Source organism: Hypanus sabinus, chromosome 16 (genome assembly GCF_030144855.1).
Source record: "Hypanus sabinus isolate sHypSab1 chromosome 16, sHypSab1.hap1, whole genome shotgun sequence".
Lineage (NCBI taxonomy): Eukaryota > Metazoa > Chordata > Chondrichthyes > Myliobatiformes > Dasyatidae > Hypanus > Hypanus sabinus.
Window position 1 is genome coordinate 26,925,734 of NC_082721.1, and position 20,207 is coordinate 26,945,940.

The 20,207-nt window shown below is 44.3% G+C and overlaps 1 protein-coding gene across 2 annotated transcripts in view; it reads right to left on the bottom strand.

Annotated features, from left to right (window-relative positions):
* map1sa (microtubule-associated protein 1Sa) overlaps positions 1-19,925 on the bottom strand; it is a 37,488-nt gene extending 17,563 nt beyond the window's left edge. For both annotated transcript variants that reach the window (XM_059991384.1, XM_059991382.1), the window contains exons 1-3: positions 19,763-19,925; positions 17,864-17,965; positions 1,610-1,692 (exon numbers count right to left, since the gene is read on the bottom strand). In XM_059991384.1, the coding sequence (XP_059847367.1) occupies positions 1,610-1,692; positions 17,864-17,965; positions 19,763-19,892 (315 nt within the window). In that variant the 5' untranslated portion in view covers positions 19,893-19,925. The remainder of the gene's footprint in view (positions 1-1,609; positions 1,693-17,863; positions 17,966-19,762) is intronic.
* Between the last annotated feature and the right edge of the window lie 282 nt (positions 19,926-20,207).

The following is a 20,207-nucleotide window of genomic DNA, read 5'->3' on the forward strand; positions in this document are numbered from 1 at the left end:
CTGCTCCGTTCAACAAAATCATGTCTAACCGTCTTCCTGCCAATCGCTAGAAATCAAACAATGCTTTGAAAGATCAAAATTAAGGGGCCTCCATAACACCAGTGAAAAGGGGAAAAAAAATTTAATTCACAGAAAATTTACTTATCTGAATCCTAAGCAGGCTAACCCTTATTTTGAAACTCTGCCTTTTGTCCTAGACATTTCAGCATAGGGGTACATTCTCCCTTCATTCACCAAGTCAAGCTCTGGTAGAATTAAGCTTCAATGTGTTCAATGTTCTTCTAAACTACAAATACTGTCCCAGTCTACCCAGTCTTCATACCACAAACCCAACATCCCCAAACCAATTGGATGAAAGGTCACTGTACTCCCTCTGTTGCAACTACATCCTTTTCTTGGTAGAATATTAAACTGTACACAATATTCTGGTGTACTGTCTCATCAAGGCCTGTATAACAGCAATAAGACTTCCTTATTAATAATTAAATCCTCTTAATACCATTTAACATGCTCTACATAGTCTCCAAATTGCTTGCTGTCCTTCAGTGATTAAGGTGCAAGTAAGGTTTCTTTGAACATCAGCTCCACCCTTACCATTTCTATTATTGTATCAAAGTGGATTATCTAATTTTCCATTTAATGTTTTTTTTAATATAAAGTCTCCTTGAAACCCACCTCCAACCACCTTTGTACTCACAACCCACTCTCCTTGTCATGTCATTGGTTGCACAGGATTCAGCGTATGAAACACAAGGGGCTGGAATGCATGTACACAACAAGCAGTTCAGATTAAAAGGACAATCAATCTTATTGCAATCAGCAAGCTTAAAAGTAGTAAGAGCTTTTGTTTTTGCAGCCTTACAACACACGGGTGAGAACGTACTGTTTAGTCATCCCGGTCACAGACCCTGCAGAGAAATGTGGGATGGAGGGGTTGAGGTGTAGACAGGGTCAGCTTACACTCAGTGGAGCTTAGAATAACACTGAAATACAAAATTGAGGGAGATTGACTCAATGGACCACGGGAGATTGACATGATGAATATCAGGTCTTGGTTTCAGAAAAAGGGGGTTCCACTACTCATCCTATTTTGGACTGAGATGAAGAATTGTTTTTCAGAATGTTCTTCTTCAGAGCGTATGGAGTCAGATTTATTGAATCTATTCAAGGCAGAGATTGACAGATATACAAACTACATGGAAACCACAAGATATAGGTGAGAGTAATAAAGTGGCGTTGAAGTTTGCTTTAGGGGCGATCTTAATTGGAAGGCAGAACAGATTCAAGAGACTGAATAGCTAACTCCTGCTCCAGTTCTCGTATACAAACCAGTTGTTAGCAACTTGGTCAGAAATCACTCGCCTGTGAATGCGATTAATTACAATCAAGGTTTCACCTCCAGTCATGCCCATCATAAAGTGGGCATAACTGAAAGAGCTGGTGATAAATCTTCAAGCATCCTACAGCTAAAATGTTAAATGTCATTCAGCCAATTTGTTTGGGGGTTGGGTTGGAAGACAGTTACCACACCAGGACCCACAACATCAAGTGTGGAGATTTCAAGAGGATGTGGAGGGAGATTTGAGAGCAGAGGAGTTGGGTAGATCACCTCAGTGCAGAGTGCCTCATTGGTGGGGTTTATCAACACCAGAGCTTCCAGCACCTCATCGCTGTGATGGAGAATTTTCTGACCTAAGACACAAAAGAGAAGGAAGACCAAATAAGAGAACATTCAGATTAAACTATTCCATCCCCAGAACTGCTGAGACTTGACCAAACTACACCAGCTGAGACAGAAATTAATTCCAAGGTGCAAGTTCAGGGCAAATCCAACATTAGGCCCCAGCTTTACACAATAAAATATTAGGCTCAAAGGTTCACTTGTTCCAGGACCACAGGCCAGTGCCGCGCAGACCAGGGCCACAACAGACATCACGCACTCAAGCTCACGTGGATATCGATTTAGGGCGAGGCCTATGGACGAATCTTTCATAAAAAGCTTGGTATGAGGAAGTATGAGACTACTAGAATAGGTTCAGTTGATCAGAATTAGATTTACTATCACTGACATATGTCATTAAATTCGTTTAGCAGCAGTACAGTGCAATACAAAATATACTATAAATTACATTAACATATACACAAAATTAGAAGTGCAAAAACAGCGAAAACAATGAGGCAGCGTCTTGGGTTCATTGTCCATTTAGTGGTCTGATGACGGAGGGGAAATGAGCTTCGTGACTAGCTGCTGTTATTGGACAGAATCTTCCTGCTTCTTCACCACAAGCCTTGTCTCCTCCCCATTAACGAATATCCTCAATTTAATAGCATTAGGTCATGGGAGTGTGGGTGGGGGGGGGGGGCGGGGGAGATGAGGTTAGATGTTAACTCATCTTTTAACAAGCGGCGACGATTCTCGCAGATTGAGGGGTTAGCACTGTGTTGCTTGCCTGTTTGATTTACAAGTTGCTACACAAAGGAAATGGGCCACAGCCCTTCTGACTTGTTCTACCATTCAGTGGGATTGTGAGTCATTGCTGCCTCAACAAACTCTACCCACACTTGGTTCCACAGAGCACTTCCTTCACAAAACCATTTTAGTCCAGCGCACAGTGCTTCTGGGGAAGAGAGAGTAGCTGTGTGTGTGTGTGAAGTATTTCCTGACCCCTGAATGGCCTGGCTCACATATCATGTCCTATTGTTTCAAACTGCCCCACAGGGAACCAATCAGCAGAGCTGACCAACCAAATGAAAAACAACACAGATTAAGGGCAAACACATTGCCAGTGTTGTAGTGTAGTTAATATTCCAGTGATAGTGTAAATATATTGCTTGATTAACCGTTCTTTGTTTATACAACTCATTGGGTTATATACAAGCATGCGAATGGCATTCGTCACAACGCCACCACATCATGTGCGAGTGCCTGACTAAAAGAAAAACAAAGCAGACAAGTTATCCTGGCTCCTATGTTTCTCTTTTGATTGGTTTCCAGAGTTACAATTCATTAACGAGTGTGGCTCTGTATTCACTACAAAACTGCTTAATCTGGGAAGACAATCAGGATTCCCACTTTTAGATTGGTTGATGGGAAACTGAGAAATATTCAGCTGAGAGAAACCCGGGATTAAACAAGGAGCAGTACTGGAAACAAAAAGTAACTTTTCAGGTTAAATCAACAGGAGTTAGACATGAAACATAATGTTTCCCACTCCACAGATGCCGCTTGACCTGTTAAACATTCCCACCATTTATTATCAGGTCCACCTGTGGAGTACCAGGAGGTACAGGTCTATCGTTGAATAACAAAGGTATGGAGTAGCTATTTGCTGCTAAATAGTGGGTACTAGACAAAGAAAACTAATAGATATTCAAATACAATCAAATTCATTCTAAACACCCACCTACTGTGGTTTCTACATGCAGCTTGATTGTTAGTAACCAAAGGCCTCTTATGCTCCCTACTCGCATACGTAGCTGGAAAGTTCCGGCATCTGCTGGCACACATACAAGCTGAAGGCAGAACCTCCCTCTCCAAGAAACTGACTGGAGTCAACAGCAAGAATATTTCCTTCTCCCTCCGCCAACATCGTCCTCACCAGTCCTCCGTGACCTTGTCAGCTCAGAAACCCCCACCTTCCCCAATTAAAGGCACCAGAGCAGTGTCCCAAAACCCACAATTTTGCAAAGGAGCAGAAACAAGACCATTCAGCCCATCAAGTGTTCTACTATTTGATCATGTAAGAGGGGTGTTTTCGTGTCAGTCATTTGGGAGGAAGGAAAGACATGGAAGAACATATTTGAGCCCTGTGCCTCACCACAATCCCAGTTCAAAATTATTCATTTCAGTCAAAGGTGTACATTTACCAGTGTTCAATGGGCTCGAGGCATCTCTAGGCCAGTTCCACGTGTCATGTTTATTTGGCCTCTCCTAAAAATATCTCTGCTACTTCCCTCAATTACATCCTGTGAGAGAGAGTGCCACATTGTCCCAATTCCTTGGGGAAAGTCTTCACGCGAAATTCCATATGTATATACTGGTAACTGAAAATTGATGGCTTAGATCACACCCTGGAGGGAAGAAGCTTTTCTTTATTTACCAGCCAGAAAACAGAAGGTTATAATGAGCCCCAGGAACATGAACAGACCATAGATCAATAGGAATCCTGTCCCTGTATAACAATCCAAGTCAGCTTCTTAGTGTATTCCTGCAGGGAGGAGCGACTTTATTCTACAATGGTCCAGGCACAGCAGGATAGCCCATCTGTACAGAAAGGTTACTTGTAGACCTTCAGTTTATCAATAAGCAGCTTCATGCTACAGTGGAATTAAAGGAACACCTTCAAAATACAGGAGGAGCTCAGCAGGTCTACAGAACTGAATAAAGAGCCAATATTTTGATCAGGGACCTTTCATCAGGACCTGACCTGTTGACTTCCTCCAGTGCAGGGTACATGGATCACAGAGTTAAAGTGATTGCGTGCATGTGTTAATTTCCACCATCTGCAGAATCTCTTGTGCTGGCAGATTCAAAGGACCTGCATTTCAATAGATCTTTCAGGCTCAATGACTTTCCAAAACAATTTACAGGTGGTACATTCCAAGCCCTGGAAATGAGCAATCTCCAATCAGAACGTATACAGTTCAACTCACAGAATACACCATTGTTTCTGTGATGCTGAACGAGGGGCAATGATTGGCCAACACCCTGAGAGCTCCCAAGCTCTTCACAGTAGAACCGGTGCACATTTTACAACACCCGGAAAAGGATATGGGCTTGATTTAATACTGAAAATTGAACCACATGCAAGGTTCCCTCTGCACGGAGGGAGAGTACACTGGGGGTTATGAAAAGTTAACCCACCAGCAGCTGACTCGGTACGATGTGTTTCAGTCTGTCACTCAAGTTAGAAAATATCTAGACAGCGTCAGTCAAAAGTAAATTTACTATTGAAGTACATACATCATGTACAATCTGGAGATTATTTTCCTGTAAATGCCTGTATGAAAATGAAATACAACAGAATTTATGAAAAAAGTATCTAGAAATAAAGACTAGTAAACAACCAGTGTGCAAAAGACAAACTGTGCAAATAAAAATATAAAAAGTAAATAATATTGAGAACAGAGTTATAGAGTCCTTGAAAGTGGTTGCAGAACCAGTTCTGGCCTGAGGTGAGTGAAATCATCCACGTTAGTTCAGAAGCTAGTTCAGAAATTGCTCCCAAACCTGGGGGTGCGGGACCCACAGCTCTGTACCTTCTGCCTGATGGCAGGAGCAAGAAAAGAGCGTGGCCTGGACATTGCGAGTCCCTCATGATGGACGCTGCTTTCCCGTGGCAGTTCAGTGTAAATATTGCTCTGTGGCAGGGACAGCCTGAGGGTGGAGGGAGTTTGGATCACAGAGTCAAGTTTATTAAGATGACAGGAGTGGAAAAGATACAAAAGTACACATGAAACAGTACGCATTACACTGCCTCCATATTATATTTCACAAGAGCAAAGACGAAATGTTGACCCCAGGGCAATTGAAGTTAGGAGAGGCGCCACAAAGCTTGATCATTGTTTTAAACAGCCTTTTAAAAAGGGTAGGCTGTGTGATGGAAAAGTTGAGGGGATACAGGGCCTCAATTGCAGGGCAGCTGAAAGTATAAATGTCGCCAGTGTTGGAGCAAAAGAAATTCAGGATCTAACGGTCTGGAATTGCAGTCTGCTGATCCATGATAGTGAGCAAGTCTTAGGGAATTATATACTTTAACACTATAAAGAGTTAGCATCTGAAAACAGAAATATGACCAAACTTGGAGCACAGGATAACTGATTTGAAGGGTGGGGAGAAAGGCTGAAAATGTGGATGAGATTTTTAAGTAACCAAGTTCAATAGTTCAATGATATTAAACAAGGGATTAATATTGGCCAGAATGTCAAGGGCAACATCTGTTTTCTTAACAAATAGTGGCGGAGGGAGTCAAGAGGAGCTGATTGCTTGCTGATCATCAGCCATCCCAATGAGAGTAACCATACATAGGTCCCAGTTATCTTCCTATATTCCTAACCAAACCCGACTCCCACCCCCTCTGAGTCTACCATGCAGCTACACACTCGGAATTTACAGTGGCTAATCCACACGTTTGGGGTGTGGAGCACCGTACAGTCACAAGGAGGACATGTGAAGTCCACATTATCACCACTGCAGGGTAGAAATGAACACCATTGTGTTCATTGTGTTGGGAGGTAGCAACTCTATTTGAGTGATCGTGCAGCTAGACCCTTCCACTCGTGTCCAGCAGATGATTCCCCGATATAATGCTTTAGCGGAAGTAAGATCGTGAAGAGTAGCAATATCCTGGATTGAATTTTAATAAAGGGGGCCTTGAACTGAGCAGCTTTGACCGTGGGGTGGGCACCCCTCAGACAGTCTGCCAGTTGATTCCAGTATCAGTCAGTAAATGGGTCTTTGCAAACACATGGTCGGCAGGATTTCAAAGTACTTCATGTATGAGGGTAGAATGGGAGTCATTCGAATAGGCAAGTCCAAATTCAGCTAGGCATTTAACAAATTAAATACGAGTTTAGAACCACTGACTCTCCCGAGAGAGCTCAGGCCAACCATTCTGGCCGTTAGCTGGGGGTGGGGGGCTGTGAGAGTAGAACACATGTTTATGGCCAGACTGGAGATGAAGCTGGGGACTATTAAGAGAGCAAGAGGTTCTGCAGATGCAGGGAAACTTGAGCAGCACACAATGTTGGGGGAACTCAGGTCAGTCGGCACCTATGGAGAGAAATGAACAGTCGGCATCGTGGCCCTCTGCCTTAGCAGTTGCCCAAAACGTCGACTCTTTCCCTCCATAGATACGATCTTACCATTAGATATAAGAGCAGAATTAACCCATTTGGGTTAATGAGTCCCCAATCTGCATTTCAATGTGGCTGATAATTTTCCTCACAGCCCCAATGGGGATATCACTTCATGCCCTGACCAATCAAATATCTAATCAATCTCTGCCTTAAATAAACCTAACGACTTGGCCTGCACAGCTGCCTGGGCAAAGTATTCCACAGATTCATCACCTCTAGCTAAAGAAATTCCTCATCTCCATTCTAAAAGGATACCCCCCCCCCCCCCCATTCTGCAGCTTTGTCCACTGGTCTTACTCTCCAACCACAGGAAATATCCTCTCTACATCCACTCTATCAAAGCATTCACCATTTGATAAGTTTCAATGAGGTCACCCTTCATTTTTCTGAGTTCTAGTGAATACAGGCCTGAGCCATTAAACACTCTTCATATGACAGGTCATTCAATCCTGGAATCATTTTTGTGAACCTCCTTTCAACCCGGCAGCCAACCATTAGAAGTTCCCTTTATTCCCTCCTGTCAATCAGCTACTGCTTTATCCATGCTAGAATCTTTCCTGTAATACCATGGGCTCAGAGCTTGTTTAGAAGCCTTGTGTGTGACATCTTGTCAAAAGCCTCCTGAAAATCCAAGTACACAAAATTGACCAATTCTCCTTTATCTATCCTGCTTATTACTAATTTTTTTTATAAAAAAATTCCAACAGATTTGTCAGACAAGATTTTCCCTTGAGGAAACCATGCTGACTGCGGCCTATTTTACCATGGGCCTCCAAATACGCAGACACATCATCCTTAATAATCGGCTCCAACATCTTCCCAATCACTGAGGTCAGACTAACTGGCCCACAATTTCCTTTCTTCTGCTTCTCTCCATTCTTGAAGAATGGAGTAATATTTGCATTTTTCCAGTCTTCTGAAACCATTCCAGAAACTAGTGATTCCTGAAAGATCATTAATAATGCCTCATCAATCTATTCAGCCTACTCTTTCAGAAAACACCTGTCCAGGACCCTGACCTTTCAGTTTCCCAAGAACCTTCCCTCTCGTTATGGTAACTTCACACTTCATGACCCCTGACATCTGGAACTTGCACCATACTGTCATTGTCTTCCACAGTGAAGACTGATGCAAAATATTTATTCAGTTCATTCATTTTCTTGTGGCCCATTACTACCTCTCCAGCATCATTTTCCAGCAATCCAATATCCACTCAGTTCTTTTACACTTTATGTACCTGAAGAAACTTTTGGTATCCTCTATAATATTACTGGCCATCTTACTTTCATATCCTACCTTTACCTTATTAATGATTTTTTTTTAGTTGCTGTCTGTTGGTTTTTAAAAGCTTCCCAATCTTCTAACTTTCCACTAATTTTTACTTTATTATATGTCCTCTTTTTGACTTATGTTGACTTTGACTTCTCTTGTTAGCTATGGTTCTGTCATCTTTCCTTTAGAATACTCCTTCCTCTTTGGGGATGTATATATCCTGTGTCTTTTTGAATTGCTTCTACAAATGTCAGCTGTTGGTGCTCTGCTGTCATCCCTGCCAGTGTTCTTTTCCAACTTAGGAGCTGAAATTCTGGCCAACTCCTTTCTCATGTCTTTGTAATTCCCTTTTCTCCATTGTACTGCCAATACAATTGGCTTTAGCTTCTCCTTCTCAACTTTCAGGGTGAATTCGATCTTATTATGATCATTTTACCTTAAGCTCTCTAAAAAGCCATTTAACACAGGCACTCTAGAAACTTCTCCTCCTGAAATCCAGCATCAACCTGATTTCCACAATCTACCATCGTACTGAAGTTCCCCATGACTACTGTAATGCTGTCCTTTTGGCATGCATTTACTATCTCCCATTGTAATTTGCAGGCCACATCCTTACTACTGTTTGTGGGTCCATATACAACTTCCATTAGGGTCTTTTCAACCTTAACAGTTCCTTAGCTCTATTCCAATGATTCAACACCTTCCAATCCTATGCCAGCTCTTTCTAATGATTTGATTTCATTTTTTACCAACACTGCATTGCCACCCCCTCTGCCTTCCCACCTGTCCTTTCAATATAATGTGTATCCTTGGACATTAAGCTCCCAGCTATAATGTTCTTTCAGCCATGATTCAGTGATGCCTACATCATACTTGCCAATCTGTAACTGTGCTACGTTCACCTACCTTACTCTGTATACTGCGTGCATTCAAATATAACACCTTCAGTCCTGTATTCACCCCTTTTTGATTTTGCCTGCCTTTTACATTGCAACTCATCCTGCTGACTGCAATTTTGCCCCATGAACAGCCTCGCCCAACTACACATTGCCTCTTATCTCATCTTCAGCTACCTTATCTTCAGCAGTATTATCTGCCTTCCCTGTGCTTTGAAATATATGCAGCTCAGAACATTAATTGCACCATGCTCAATCTTTTGATTCCTAACCTTGTCTGAGGTCTTACCAACATCTTCCTCCACAACCTCTCCACTAACTGTTCTGGCACTCTGGTTCTTTAGTTTAAACTGCAACCGTGCAGCATTAACAAACCTTCCTTCTAGGCTATTAGCCACCCCCCCCCCCCCCCCCAAGTTCAGGTGGAAACCATCCCTTCTGTACAGGTGCCACGTTTGCTGGAACAAAGATCCAAAAATCTCAACTCCTCCCTCTCCTCCCTCCTACACCAACTCCTTAGCCAGGTATTGGCGTGTATAATCTTCCTCGCTCTGGCCTTACTTGTTATCCTGAGATCACAACCCTGGGGGTCCTGCCCTTTAACTGAGCACCGAACTCCCTATGCAGAACCTTGTCACTTGTCCTACCCATGTCATTGGTACTTACATCGACCATGACCTCTGGCTGTTCCCCCTCCTACTTAAGAACGCTAAGGACTCGATCAGCAATATTCCGGACACTGGCACCTGGAGGCAATATACCATCTGCGAATCTTGTTCCTGGCCACAGAACTGCCGGTCCATTGCCCTAACAAATCCCTTATCATAATAGCGTGCCTCTTCTCCCCCTTTCCCTTCTGAGTCAAAGGGGCAGACCCAGTGCCAGCGACTCAACCACTGCGACTTTCCTCTGTTAGGTCAGCCCCCACAATGCCAAAAGTATCCAAAGTGATAAACCTGTTAAAGGAGATGGTCCTTCTAAGATACAAGATTAGATATAGGAGCAAATTAGGCCACTTGGCCCATCAAGTATGCTCCACCATTTCCTCATGGCAGATCCATTTTTCCTCTCAGCTGCATCCTCCTTTTCCTCATATCCCTTCAAGCCCCGACAATTCATGAATTTTTCAACCTCAGCCTTAAATATACACAAAGACTTGGTCTTCACAACCATCTGTGCAAAATGAATTCCACAGATTCACCACTCTCTGATTAAAGAAATTCCTCCTCATCTCCTTTCTAGAAGGGTACCCCTCTACTCAGAGGCTGTGTCCTCCGGTCCTAGACTCTCCCACCATTGGAAACATCCTCTCCACATCCACTCCATGAAGGCCTTTCACCATTCGATAGGTTTCAATGAGGTTGCCTTGCACTCCTTCTGAATTCTAGTGATTACAGGCCCAGTGCCATCAAATGCTCTCCATATGACAAGCCATTCAATCCGGGAATCATTTCTGTGACCCTCCTTTGAACCCTCTCCAGTTTCAGCACATCCTTTCCAAGATAAGTGGCCCAGAACTGTTCACAATACTCCAAGTGAGGCCTCAACAGTGTCTTATGAATTCTGAACATTACATCTTTGCTTTTATATTCTAGCCCTCTTGCAATGAATGCTAACACTTAGGTGCTGAGTTCCTCCAGCATTTTGTGTGTAACTATTAAAGCACAAGAAAGTCAACCTGATGGCTGCAGGTGGCAAACTAAAGGAGTTACACTTTAATGCAGTTTAATGTCTCATGCAGATAGCTGCAATGTCACACTGGAGAACAGAAGGGAAGAAATCAGGGATTCCATGGGAGAGGCAGCAAGATGCTGATGCCACAAGACATTGGAGCAGAATTAGACTATTTAGCCCATTATGGCTGGTCTGCCATTCCATTTATTATCCCTCTCAACCCCAGTCTCCTGCCTTCTCCCGGTATCTTTTGACATCCTTACTCAAACACCCATCAACCTGCTCTTTAAACACAGTAGATTCCAGTTAATTGGGACACATTGGGACCAGTACTTTTTGGCCCAATTAAGCAGCTGCCAAATAGCTTAAGTTTCAGGGGAATAGATAAAAGAGTGTAAAAAAGATTAACTACAATAAAACTGAGTAATAAATTATGTATTTAAATAAAATTTGGAACAAATTAGAATGTTATAAATACTACTACTATACTATAAAATTGCATTAGATACTAATCGTTACCAATGGAAGAATTCATTATTTTGATTGACTACCATTATTTTGATTGACTGAACAAAATTAAATTTTTTCATGACATCTGACATGGTTAGGAAATTCTTTTGAAGTTAAAATACAAAACATTATCAAAAATCACTGCGTTTGCATTGCCGTCCGTCAGCCCAAGTGGAAAACATAACAAGCACATGCAAATGATGCTATTTAAAATCTGCTCTAAGCAGTATCATGTCTAATGGCTGTACAAGTGCATGCAACTGACACTAGTTAGAAACTGTTCAGCAAGTCTCCTGTCCCAAGAGTCGCATGGTATCAAATAAACAAAGGGAACCCTAGCTATTTTCTCAATTAGTTTTTGTTCCTTAACCAGAATCCACTGTATACCCAACGACATGGCCTCCACAGCTGTCTGTGTCAATGAATTCCACTGATTCATCACCCTCTAGCTAAATAAATTCCTCGTAAAGGGAGGAACTCTAAAGAGATGTCCTTCTATTCTGAGGATGTGCCCTCTAGTCCTATACTTTCCCACTATTGGACACACCCTCTCCACATCCATGAGTGATGAGAGCTTGGATGTGATCTCAAGTGACGGTATAGCCCCAGATTGTCAGGTACCTGCTCCTGGTGTTACAGCAGGTAAGACGATAGGACTGCAACTGGAACTGACATTGCAGTGAGCAAAGCACCAGATTCACTGTCTTTCTATATTAAAATAAATTGACTTTTTTTGTATATACTTTGTCTCCAGCTCATTCCAGTTACAGAATTCAGTCTGGAAATTAGCCTGCATGAATAGGAAGCATTGACGTAGACAAACACTGAAGCAAAGGGGTTTGGTGCTGATAAAGGTGGCAGCGTTTACAGGCTGGGTTCCAGGATAAGAACTTTCACTGCAGACCTTCCTGTCGTGTCCAGCATCCCTCACCAGATTTCGCATCTCTGCAGTATTTTTACTGTGCACTGCAAGCTTTTGGCTCATTCTCTCATTGAAAGGTTTGCTTAAACCCACGTGCACTTGGTGAACAGAACATTCTCTGTGACTCTCAGTCTAATTTACCAGATCAGATTCAGCATTCTCTCCCCATTCCACCCCCAGGGCCTCTGCTATTTGTAAAGTCGTCTAAAGGCTAAACCAAATGATATTTCTATCACTTGGGACACACAGACACAAAGATCTATTCATATCAGATATTTGTCCAGCCCTCAGTATTTCACCCTGTGCCTTGGCCAGACTTCAGAACAAAGTTTACAAGGCCTCAATGTGAAGAGATAAGAATGTTTTAAGGCAAATAAATCGCTTTTCTACTTTCTTTAATCTTTTGTGGACCAGAACACACAGAAAAATTTCACAATCAATGCTATTCTACTAATGACTGTTATAATGTTGAAACCTCCCAGGCAACTTGCATGCAGGAAGGTCTCTCAAGAGCAATGACAACACCCAATTTTATAGCAATGTTGATTGAGGGGTAACATTGCTTAGGAATTCTTGGGGTTGCAAGGAGAGGGTGTGGAAGGAAGAGCTTCGTGATCTTCCTCCACAGTGTAGCAGTGGCACAATTAATTGACTCTACCAAGGAGCTGTGACACTGTCTGGCCACCCTAGCCAAGGTCAACCCATGTCAAGCTGCAGGTCCGATTAACATACCTGGTTGGGTGTTGAGGGACTGTGCTGCCCAATTAACTGAGGTTCTAACAAACATCATCAGCATCTCTACAGAACAGTCCACTGGCCCCCTCAGGCTTCAAGGCAGCCACCATCAGCCCTGTGTCCAAGAGGGCCACAGTAACCTGCTTTTGTGACTACTGTCCAGTGGCACTGAAAACAATAATGAAGTGCTTTGGGCAGCTGGTTACGGATTGCATTAAATCCCATCTTCCTGCTACACTGGGCACTTTCCACCGCACAAATCAGTCCACTGACGATGCATAGCCTCCACACTCCACTCTGTCCTATCCCACCTGGAAAATGGTGCCTCTAACATTTAATACGAACATTTAATACGAACCACCCTTCAGATGCTGGTGGGTAAACTGCCTTGTTGGGTCTCAACACACCCCTCTGCAACACCTCTGGCTCCATCGCACTGCTGACGCATGTCTGGACAGCTAGATCCAGTTCCAACAGAATCAAGTTCAACAACGATGACGAGAGGGTGTACAGACAGTGTCTGGTAGAATGGTATGAGCACAGCAACTTGAGTCCCAATGTGGACACGGTTAAAGAGATGATTGTGGATTCTATGAAGTACAAGCTGACCTCTCCTCACTGCACATAAATGGCTCCTCCACAGAGCTGGAAGCATAAAGTTCCTGAGAGTGTACACAATGGACAATGTCACCTGACTTCTCAACACCACCTCCTTCGTCAAGAAAGCACAGCAGCGTCTCTGTCCATTTCCCGAGGAAAGTGAGGTGAACAAGGCTTCTGCCCTCCCGATCTAACCAATTTTTACAGGAGCACCGTTGAGAGCATCCTAAGCAGCTGCATCAGCTGGTGTGGGAGTTGCAAGGCACCTGCACACATGACCCTACAAAGGATTGTGAGGAATGCTGAGGGAAGCATCGGTTCCCTCTTCCACCCATCTGAGATACAGGATACGCAGGGCCCTGAGCATCGCCAATAATCCCTCCCATCCATTCAAATCTCCTTGAACCCCTACCATCAGGAAGGAGGTACCATAGCATTAGGACAAGGACTATCAGGATGGAAAACAGTTTTCTCCCCCCAGACTGAGAGCACTGCGACCACCCAGGTCTCACCAGAAATGAAGCACCAGTAGTGTCGCACCATTTACTTTTTAAACTTGTGCTGTAAATGCACCTTATTGTTTATTTGTGGTACTATTACTTTATGTGTTGTGTGTGAGTTATTTGTGCTGTGTTGTGAACCTTGGTCCAGAGGAATGTTGTGTCATCTGACAGCATACACGTGTACAATTGAAATGCCAATAAACTCAAACTAATTGTAGTCACCATTCTTGCCACCCAACGCCTCTTACAAGTTATCTGTACCTTGCCAATGATGAGGACACCAATGGAAAAATCACGATTTATTGCTCTTCCCTTTGGATGTCAATGAGGAACTGAACTGCACCAATTCCTTCGGAGAAGGTGCTCGTGCGGCATTTCCCCTGCAGCAAGGTGCTGGGTGAAACGAGCAGGGAGGGCTGGTAGATAGGATGTCAAGTGGACTGCTCAGTCCCCAACACTGTTGAGCTTTGAGTGCCATCAATGCTGGACTCTTCTAGTGGAGGATGTTCCATCACACCCCAAGCTCTCACCTTGTAAATGTGGGGAGCAATGCAACAAACCACATGATACACAGCCTATAACCTGGTCACGTAGACACAAAGTTGCTCAAGCTTTTGGTTGATGGCAATCATTGTGTGGCAGTGGGGAAGGGGAAGGTTGGGATGTTGATTGTCATTAGTGACAAGAACATCTTATTCAGACAGAGATTGTGAAGCATGTTATTCAGAACTTAAAGTGCACCTAAATGCTGCCCAAACTTTACTGTGCATGAGTAAGGATGAGTATTAGCCGAGTTACAAAAAAAAGCTAATGAATAAACCAAATACAAATAAAGCTGACAACAGAAAGAGCATATATGAACATCTACAATTCTGATATGGACACAAAGAAACTGAAAATAGCTTGACTTAGGTTTGAGGCATCTTTGTTGTCAACAGGTATGATCAACCTGTGGAGAGTTTTCCCTCACATCCTGGAACTTTTCCTTATTACCTCAAATCTACATCTTCTCTTACCCCTTCCATCATGAGACAAGGTTGGCTAGAGTCTAGATTGATGAGTCTTGTGTCAGGTTACACAGGAACCCCATTAGGACTGGATACTTACTTTGCAGGAATTCTCCAAGGCTAGACAACTGAAGGCCAAAATGTAACCACATCAGTCTTAATTGCTTCTTTACTTGCAAGGACAGCATTAATTACTTGCTCCTGAGCACGCCCAGACAACAAATGGCTCCCTTGGTGTTTACTAGGCCAAAGAACTAGCATATTGCCATGGCCCTGGTGTCACTCACTGGCTAGACTGGGTAAGACCAGTCACCAGTAAGCCAGCTATGTTTCTACTGACACTGCAACCACTGTTACGGACACTATATTTCAAATTTAAGTCCCCCAGCTGATGTGGTGGGACTCGACAGCAATCAACAGTATTGCCCTCTAGATTGATACCCCAGTAACACAACCACCGTGATACCATGTCCATCTTGAGCTCCTATATCAGGTTCACCACCACAAAGGCGGTTTGTCCTTACTTTCCTCTTTCTCACTCTCATCATGGATGAGCACCACCAAGTTCTGACTTTAGAATCTACAGCCAACAGGACAGGTGACCCTCCCGTGACCCACAGCTCACCCCCCCAGATTTCAATGCAGGGACAGCCCACTGAATGTTGTGTCAGAGAACTTAAATTGTTCAATGCACCAGCAGTGTTTCTTGCCTGTGATACAGAGGCACTTGTGCAGCTAATTACTCTTGCCAAAATGATTGTTGGAAAAGTGCCAATATTTATTTCACTTTAAGGCAGGTTGATAGTTGAATAAAGCTGCCCTCCAATAGGAAGCCAAAATGTGGGATTGAACAGTCGGCTCCAATGTTAAGATTGCTATATTTGGTACAACCTTATACTGCTTGCAAGGTTTTTTTTGCAGTGTCTATAAATGCAGACCTGGCATGTGTAGTCATTGGAAGTCTGTCCACCCAAGGACATTTCTGAACTAAACACTGCTCAGTGCCTTTTCGAGCTGTACCAACAGGATGGAGAAGCAGCCACAAGAAAACATTAGGACAATAATTCAAGCGGGCAAGATGGCCAACATTCTTTCCTGAGTCACAGTCTGAACACCTGCCTCCAACACTCAGGCCTCTGGCATTGGCGACCCCCTCCTCCCCATTTCATTATAAAAAGTTGAATCTATTAAACTTTCTATGGATTCTCATGTCCCAAAGACCTTTACAGCCAATAAACTGTTGGAAGTGGGGTTGCAACGTAGGAAAAGCTGTCAATTTGTGAAGGAACTTCTGTCAACAACCACGTTTTAGTGAAGTTGGTATAACATTGACAACTCCATTTCTTCAGGTACTGCCAGTGGACTTGACCAGACAGAGCCTTTGTTTTCACATTGTATCTGAAGCACTGAACCTGGGGCAGTGCTGCTCTCAGGATCTCACTGGGGCGGTGGGCTTGATTTCTCCAACGGGACTTGAACTCCGCTTTCTCCTGATTCAAAAGTGCAACCAAATGAGCGACAGGCACACCAGGATACGTACGAAAATAAACGTCCCCACGGACATGTCACATGGTATTTCTCACGGCCACTATTCATGGATGCACAGAACATTCCCCAAGGAAAACAAAGAAACCAAAAAAAAAACAAAAGCAGAAAGCCGCATAGCACGTCAAGCCTGCCGTTCAATACTGCAGACCATAGGGTTGCCGCTTTATTGGGATTTTCAGTCCCCAGCTGTTCTTATAAAATAAAGATTGCATGGCAGCATTCTGAAGACCAAGCACAACCCCCCTTGCTAATATGTATCCCCAAATACACAAGAGATTCTATAGATGCTGGAAATCCAGAGGAACACACACAAACTGGAGGAAGTCAGTTTAGGCAGCATCCTCGGAAAGGAATACAGCGTTGTTATTTTGGGCCAAGACTTAGTCTTTTAGGGTCTTGGCCCAAAAAGTTGACACTTTATTCCATTCCATGGATACTGTCTGACCTGCCGAGTTCCTCCGGCATTTTGTGCGTTACCCCAAATCACCTCTGTCATTCAATCACTTGTCACAGACTAGTTCGCTCTCCTCCTGTTCAAACAACAATGATGCTATCATTCATCCCACTTTGGCCAAAAGTGGAAGTAAGGTTAATCTCATTTCCTACTTCTCGTTCCATACACTTGCAGTTTAATAGTGGTCATGCACAACTCAGTCTAATGCAGGGGTTCCCAACTCTTTTCCCCCCCCCCCCAATGCCAAGGACCAATACCATGAAGCAAGGGGTTCATGGCTCCAGCTCTGAGGAAACGTCACTGACTGGCAGCACTTATTCGCTCTCCCTGCAGGCCCAAGCAGCACCATTTTCCAATCACTAAAGTTAGCTATTGCTGTTTGTGGGATCTATCACAGATCAGCCTCTGCATTTCCTACATTACAAAGATGATTATGTTGCAATCATCAAATCTCCATCAAATCATTTCTTGAACACATGATTCTACCACAGCTTGGCTGCCACGTTTCTTTGCAGAACAAACAGTCCACTTAAAAAGTTCTACATTGACTTCCAGGATATCAGGATTCATTTCGTAGCCTAGAAGCACACATTTTCTTTTAAGAAATCCCTCAAGAACATTAAAACACTAGCCCATCCTTGATCTGGGCTCCAAAACTTTACAAACCTAAAACAAAAGCTGACAAATTTCAAAGCAATATTCAAAGGGCTGACTGGACCACAGCCATTTCAAAGGACTGCAACATCCTCTTTCAATGAAAAAATATACTCACAGCTTACTATGCTTAAAATTCACAAACAGCCAAGTTCTGCATCAAAGGCCCGTGGGCAAGACCAGGAAAAGTTTGCATAAATTGCTCCGAGTAAATTCCACTGCAGCCTTACCCTTTGCTTCATCTGAAAATGTTGCAGAGTGCCTGGAGACAAAGAGCTTCAACTGTGCATCCAGACAGTAGGCAGCAGCATCGATATCCCAGGAGAGAATTCCTAGGAAAGAAATGCAGGCATGAGAGGGTCTGGGTATACAAATGCACTAGTTTCAGAGTTGGCAGACAGTTACACTGAAAGGTATCCAAAATCAAGGGATATTGATTTTTAACCAAGGACCTAAAACCTAAGGGGGAGATTATCCTCAGGGTTTGCATAGCCTTGGCAAGATCTAATCCAATGTACCCCCAACCTTAGACTGGTCAGTCTGCATCCTGTCTAGTCCAAGGTCCAGAACCAAATTATTCCTCCAGATGGGGGTCTAACCAAGATCTGTACTGAACTGTAACCATCCCCTACCCACACCAGGACCCAATCATTACTTGCACTCCAATCCAAGTTCTCCACAGTATTCCATACACTACCCCCCCCCCCAACTAAAGCATTTGCGTGAAGTGATTTTACACAGACACTTACCCTCCGTGTCAGTGAATGGTTACGCACTGTTTCACTCAGCACGAGGCTGTCCACAACATCCTTCCCCACACTGCGCCCACTTAGCCCATTGCCCCCCAACCAAAAACGGTTAATCAAATTACTCTCTGCAAAGCTTCACGGGCGTCTTAAGTGCTCTGGGCTGTAGAGTATGAGCAAGAAGAGGCTATACCTTATTATTTGCGGAAACAGAAAACTGTCCAATGTATCAGACACCAAGCAAACGGGTAGTTTAAAAGAACGAAACTATCTGAAGATACACACGACCATACAGGGGTTGGGAAAAGCAATTTGCATTGTTTTAAGGCCTTTAATGTTGCAAAATATCTGAAATACTAACGACATTAATAAAAATGACATTGCAGCTGCTTCGGTCGAGCATAAAATAGTAACTAACGTATCTTATTCCCAAATCCGCCCAGAACTTGACACTGACATTATGTCCATGAAGTGAAACCGACATGGTGCATTACACCACTCTCCATCCACAGGGTGAGAATGACACAGTGACAAGTCAGCGGCCGCAGTCCGTCACTAATCCCGATTCCACATTCGGAGAGCGATCGCGATTTCCCCTCCCGACAGGCTGGGCTTATCCCAGGTGAAAGAACCCGACGCAAGGAGGCGTTCCTGCGGGAATATGCCATGCGATTCAAACTGCTCGCGAAGCGGGAGTTAGCTCGGGTTACGGATGCCCCCAGATACGTTGATACCGAAGTCCCCCCCGAGCATTCCTCCACACTGTGGGTGGGGAGGAGTGTCAACCCAGCCCTTTGTTCACCGACAGTACGTTTCTCAAAACGGCCTCGCGTGGGAAGCAGCCCCAGGACAAAGAGGGCCTCGGGCACCACTTCCAGTCACCAACACGGGGGGAGAGAATCAACGCTACAACCTCGGACTGCAACACGCAGACACATTTCCCCAAACACCCGAAAGGCGAGATTTACCACGTCAGCTGCAGAAAACAAAGACTTAATCGCGCTGACCAAAACTGTTACCAGCCCAGCCGGTAAGGGGAAGGGGAACAGACAGACTCCCAAATCCCCCTCCTGAAGTCACATGTCACAGTTACAATGCCCCTGGAGTGGCTGTCAGGGACCCGAATGCCTCAATACCTCAGAGAGGTCCCAAAGGCTCAGGGGCGGGTTATTACTCGTCGCAAAGTTCCAGCTGCCCATACATGATGCTTTGATAGCGGAGGTAGGCCGTTCACGGGTACTGCCCCAGGACAGGGCTACACGGACTGCAATGCCCCAGGCAGCGCCATAACCCCGCTGCAAATGGCCATCTCTTGCATCCCGCCGCCTGTTACCCCCCTTTCCCCGGGAATCCGCCCGCTCCGCCCGCGGCTGGAGGCCCCACCTCGCTGGATCTGTGCAACCACGTCGCGCAGAAGCTCCGGCCTCCCGGCTTCGCCGACCACCACCAGAGCGGAGGCTTTGCGGCGGGCAGGCTCCATGGCCGAGCCACTTCCTCGCTGCGAGGACGCCATTGACGCCGCTCCTTCTCGCCTGCAGCGGCAGCCCTGACGTCACACCTTTTATAATGAGCGGGTGACCGCACCGCCGCCCAATCAGCGGCGAGCCGGAAGTCGCGCTCTATTTGTATTCAAACAGTCACTGGCGCGCTTTCCCGTGATTTCACCCCCGTCACGTTCAGATTCAAATATGGTTCATTGGCAATCGCACCACAGTGCAATAGAATTCCTTGGCCGCGTCAAACTCAGAGAGTAAACATGGTAAATATGCCTGCTCTTTATCATGTTTACTATTGTTTACCCGGTGCTACCTCAATGCACTGTGTAATG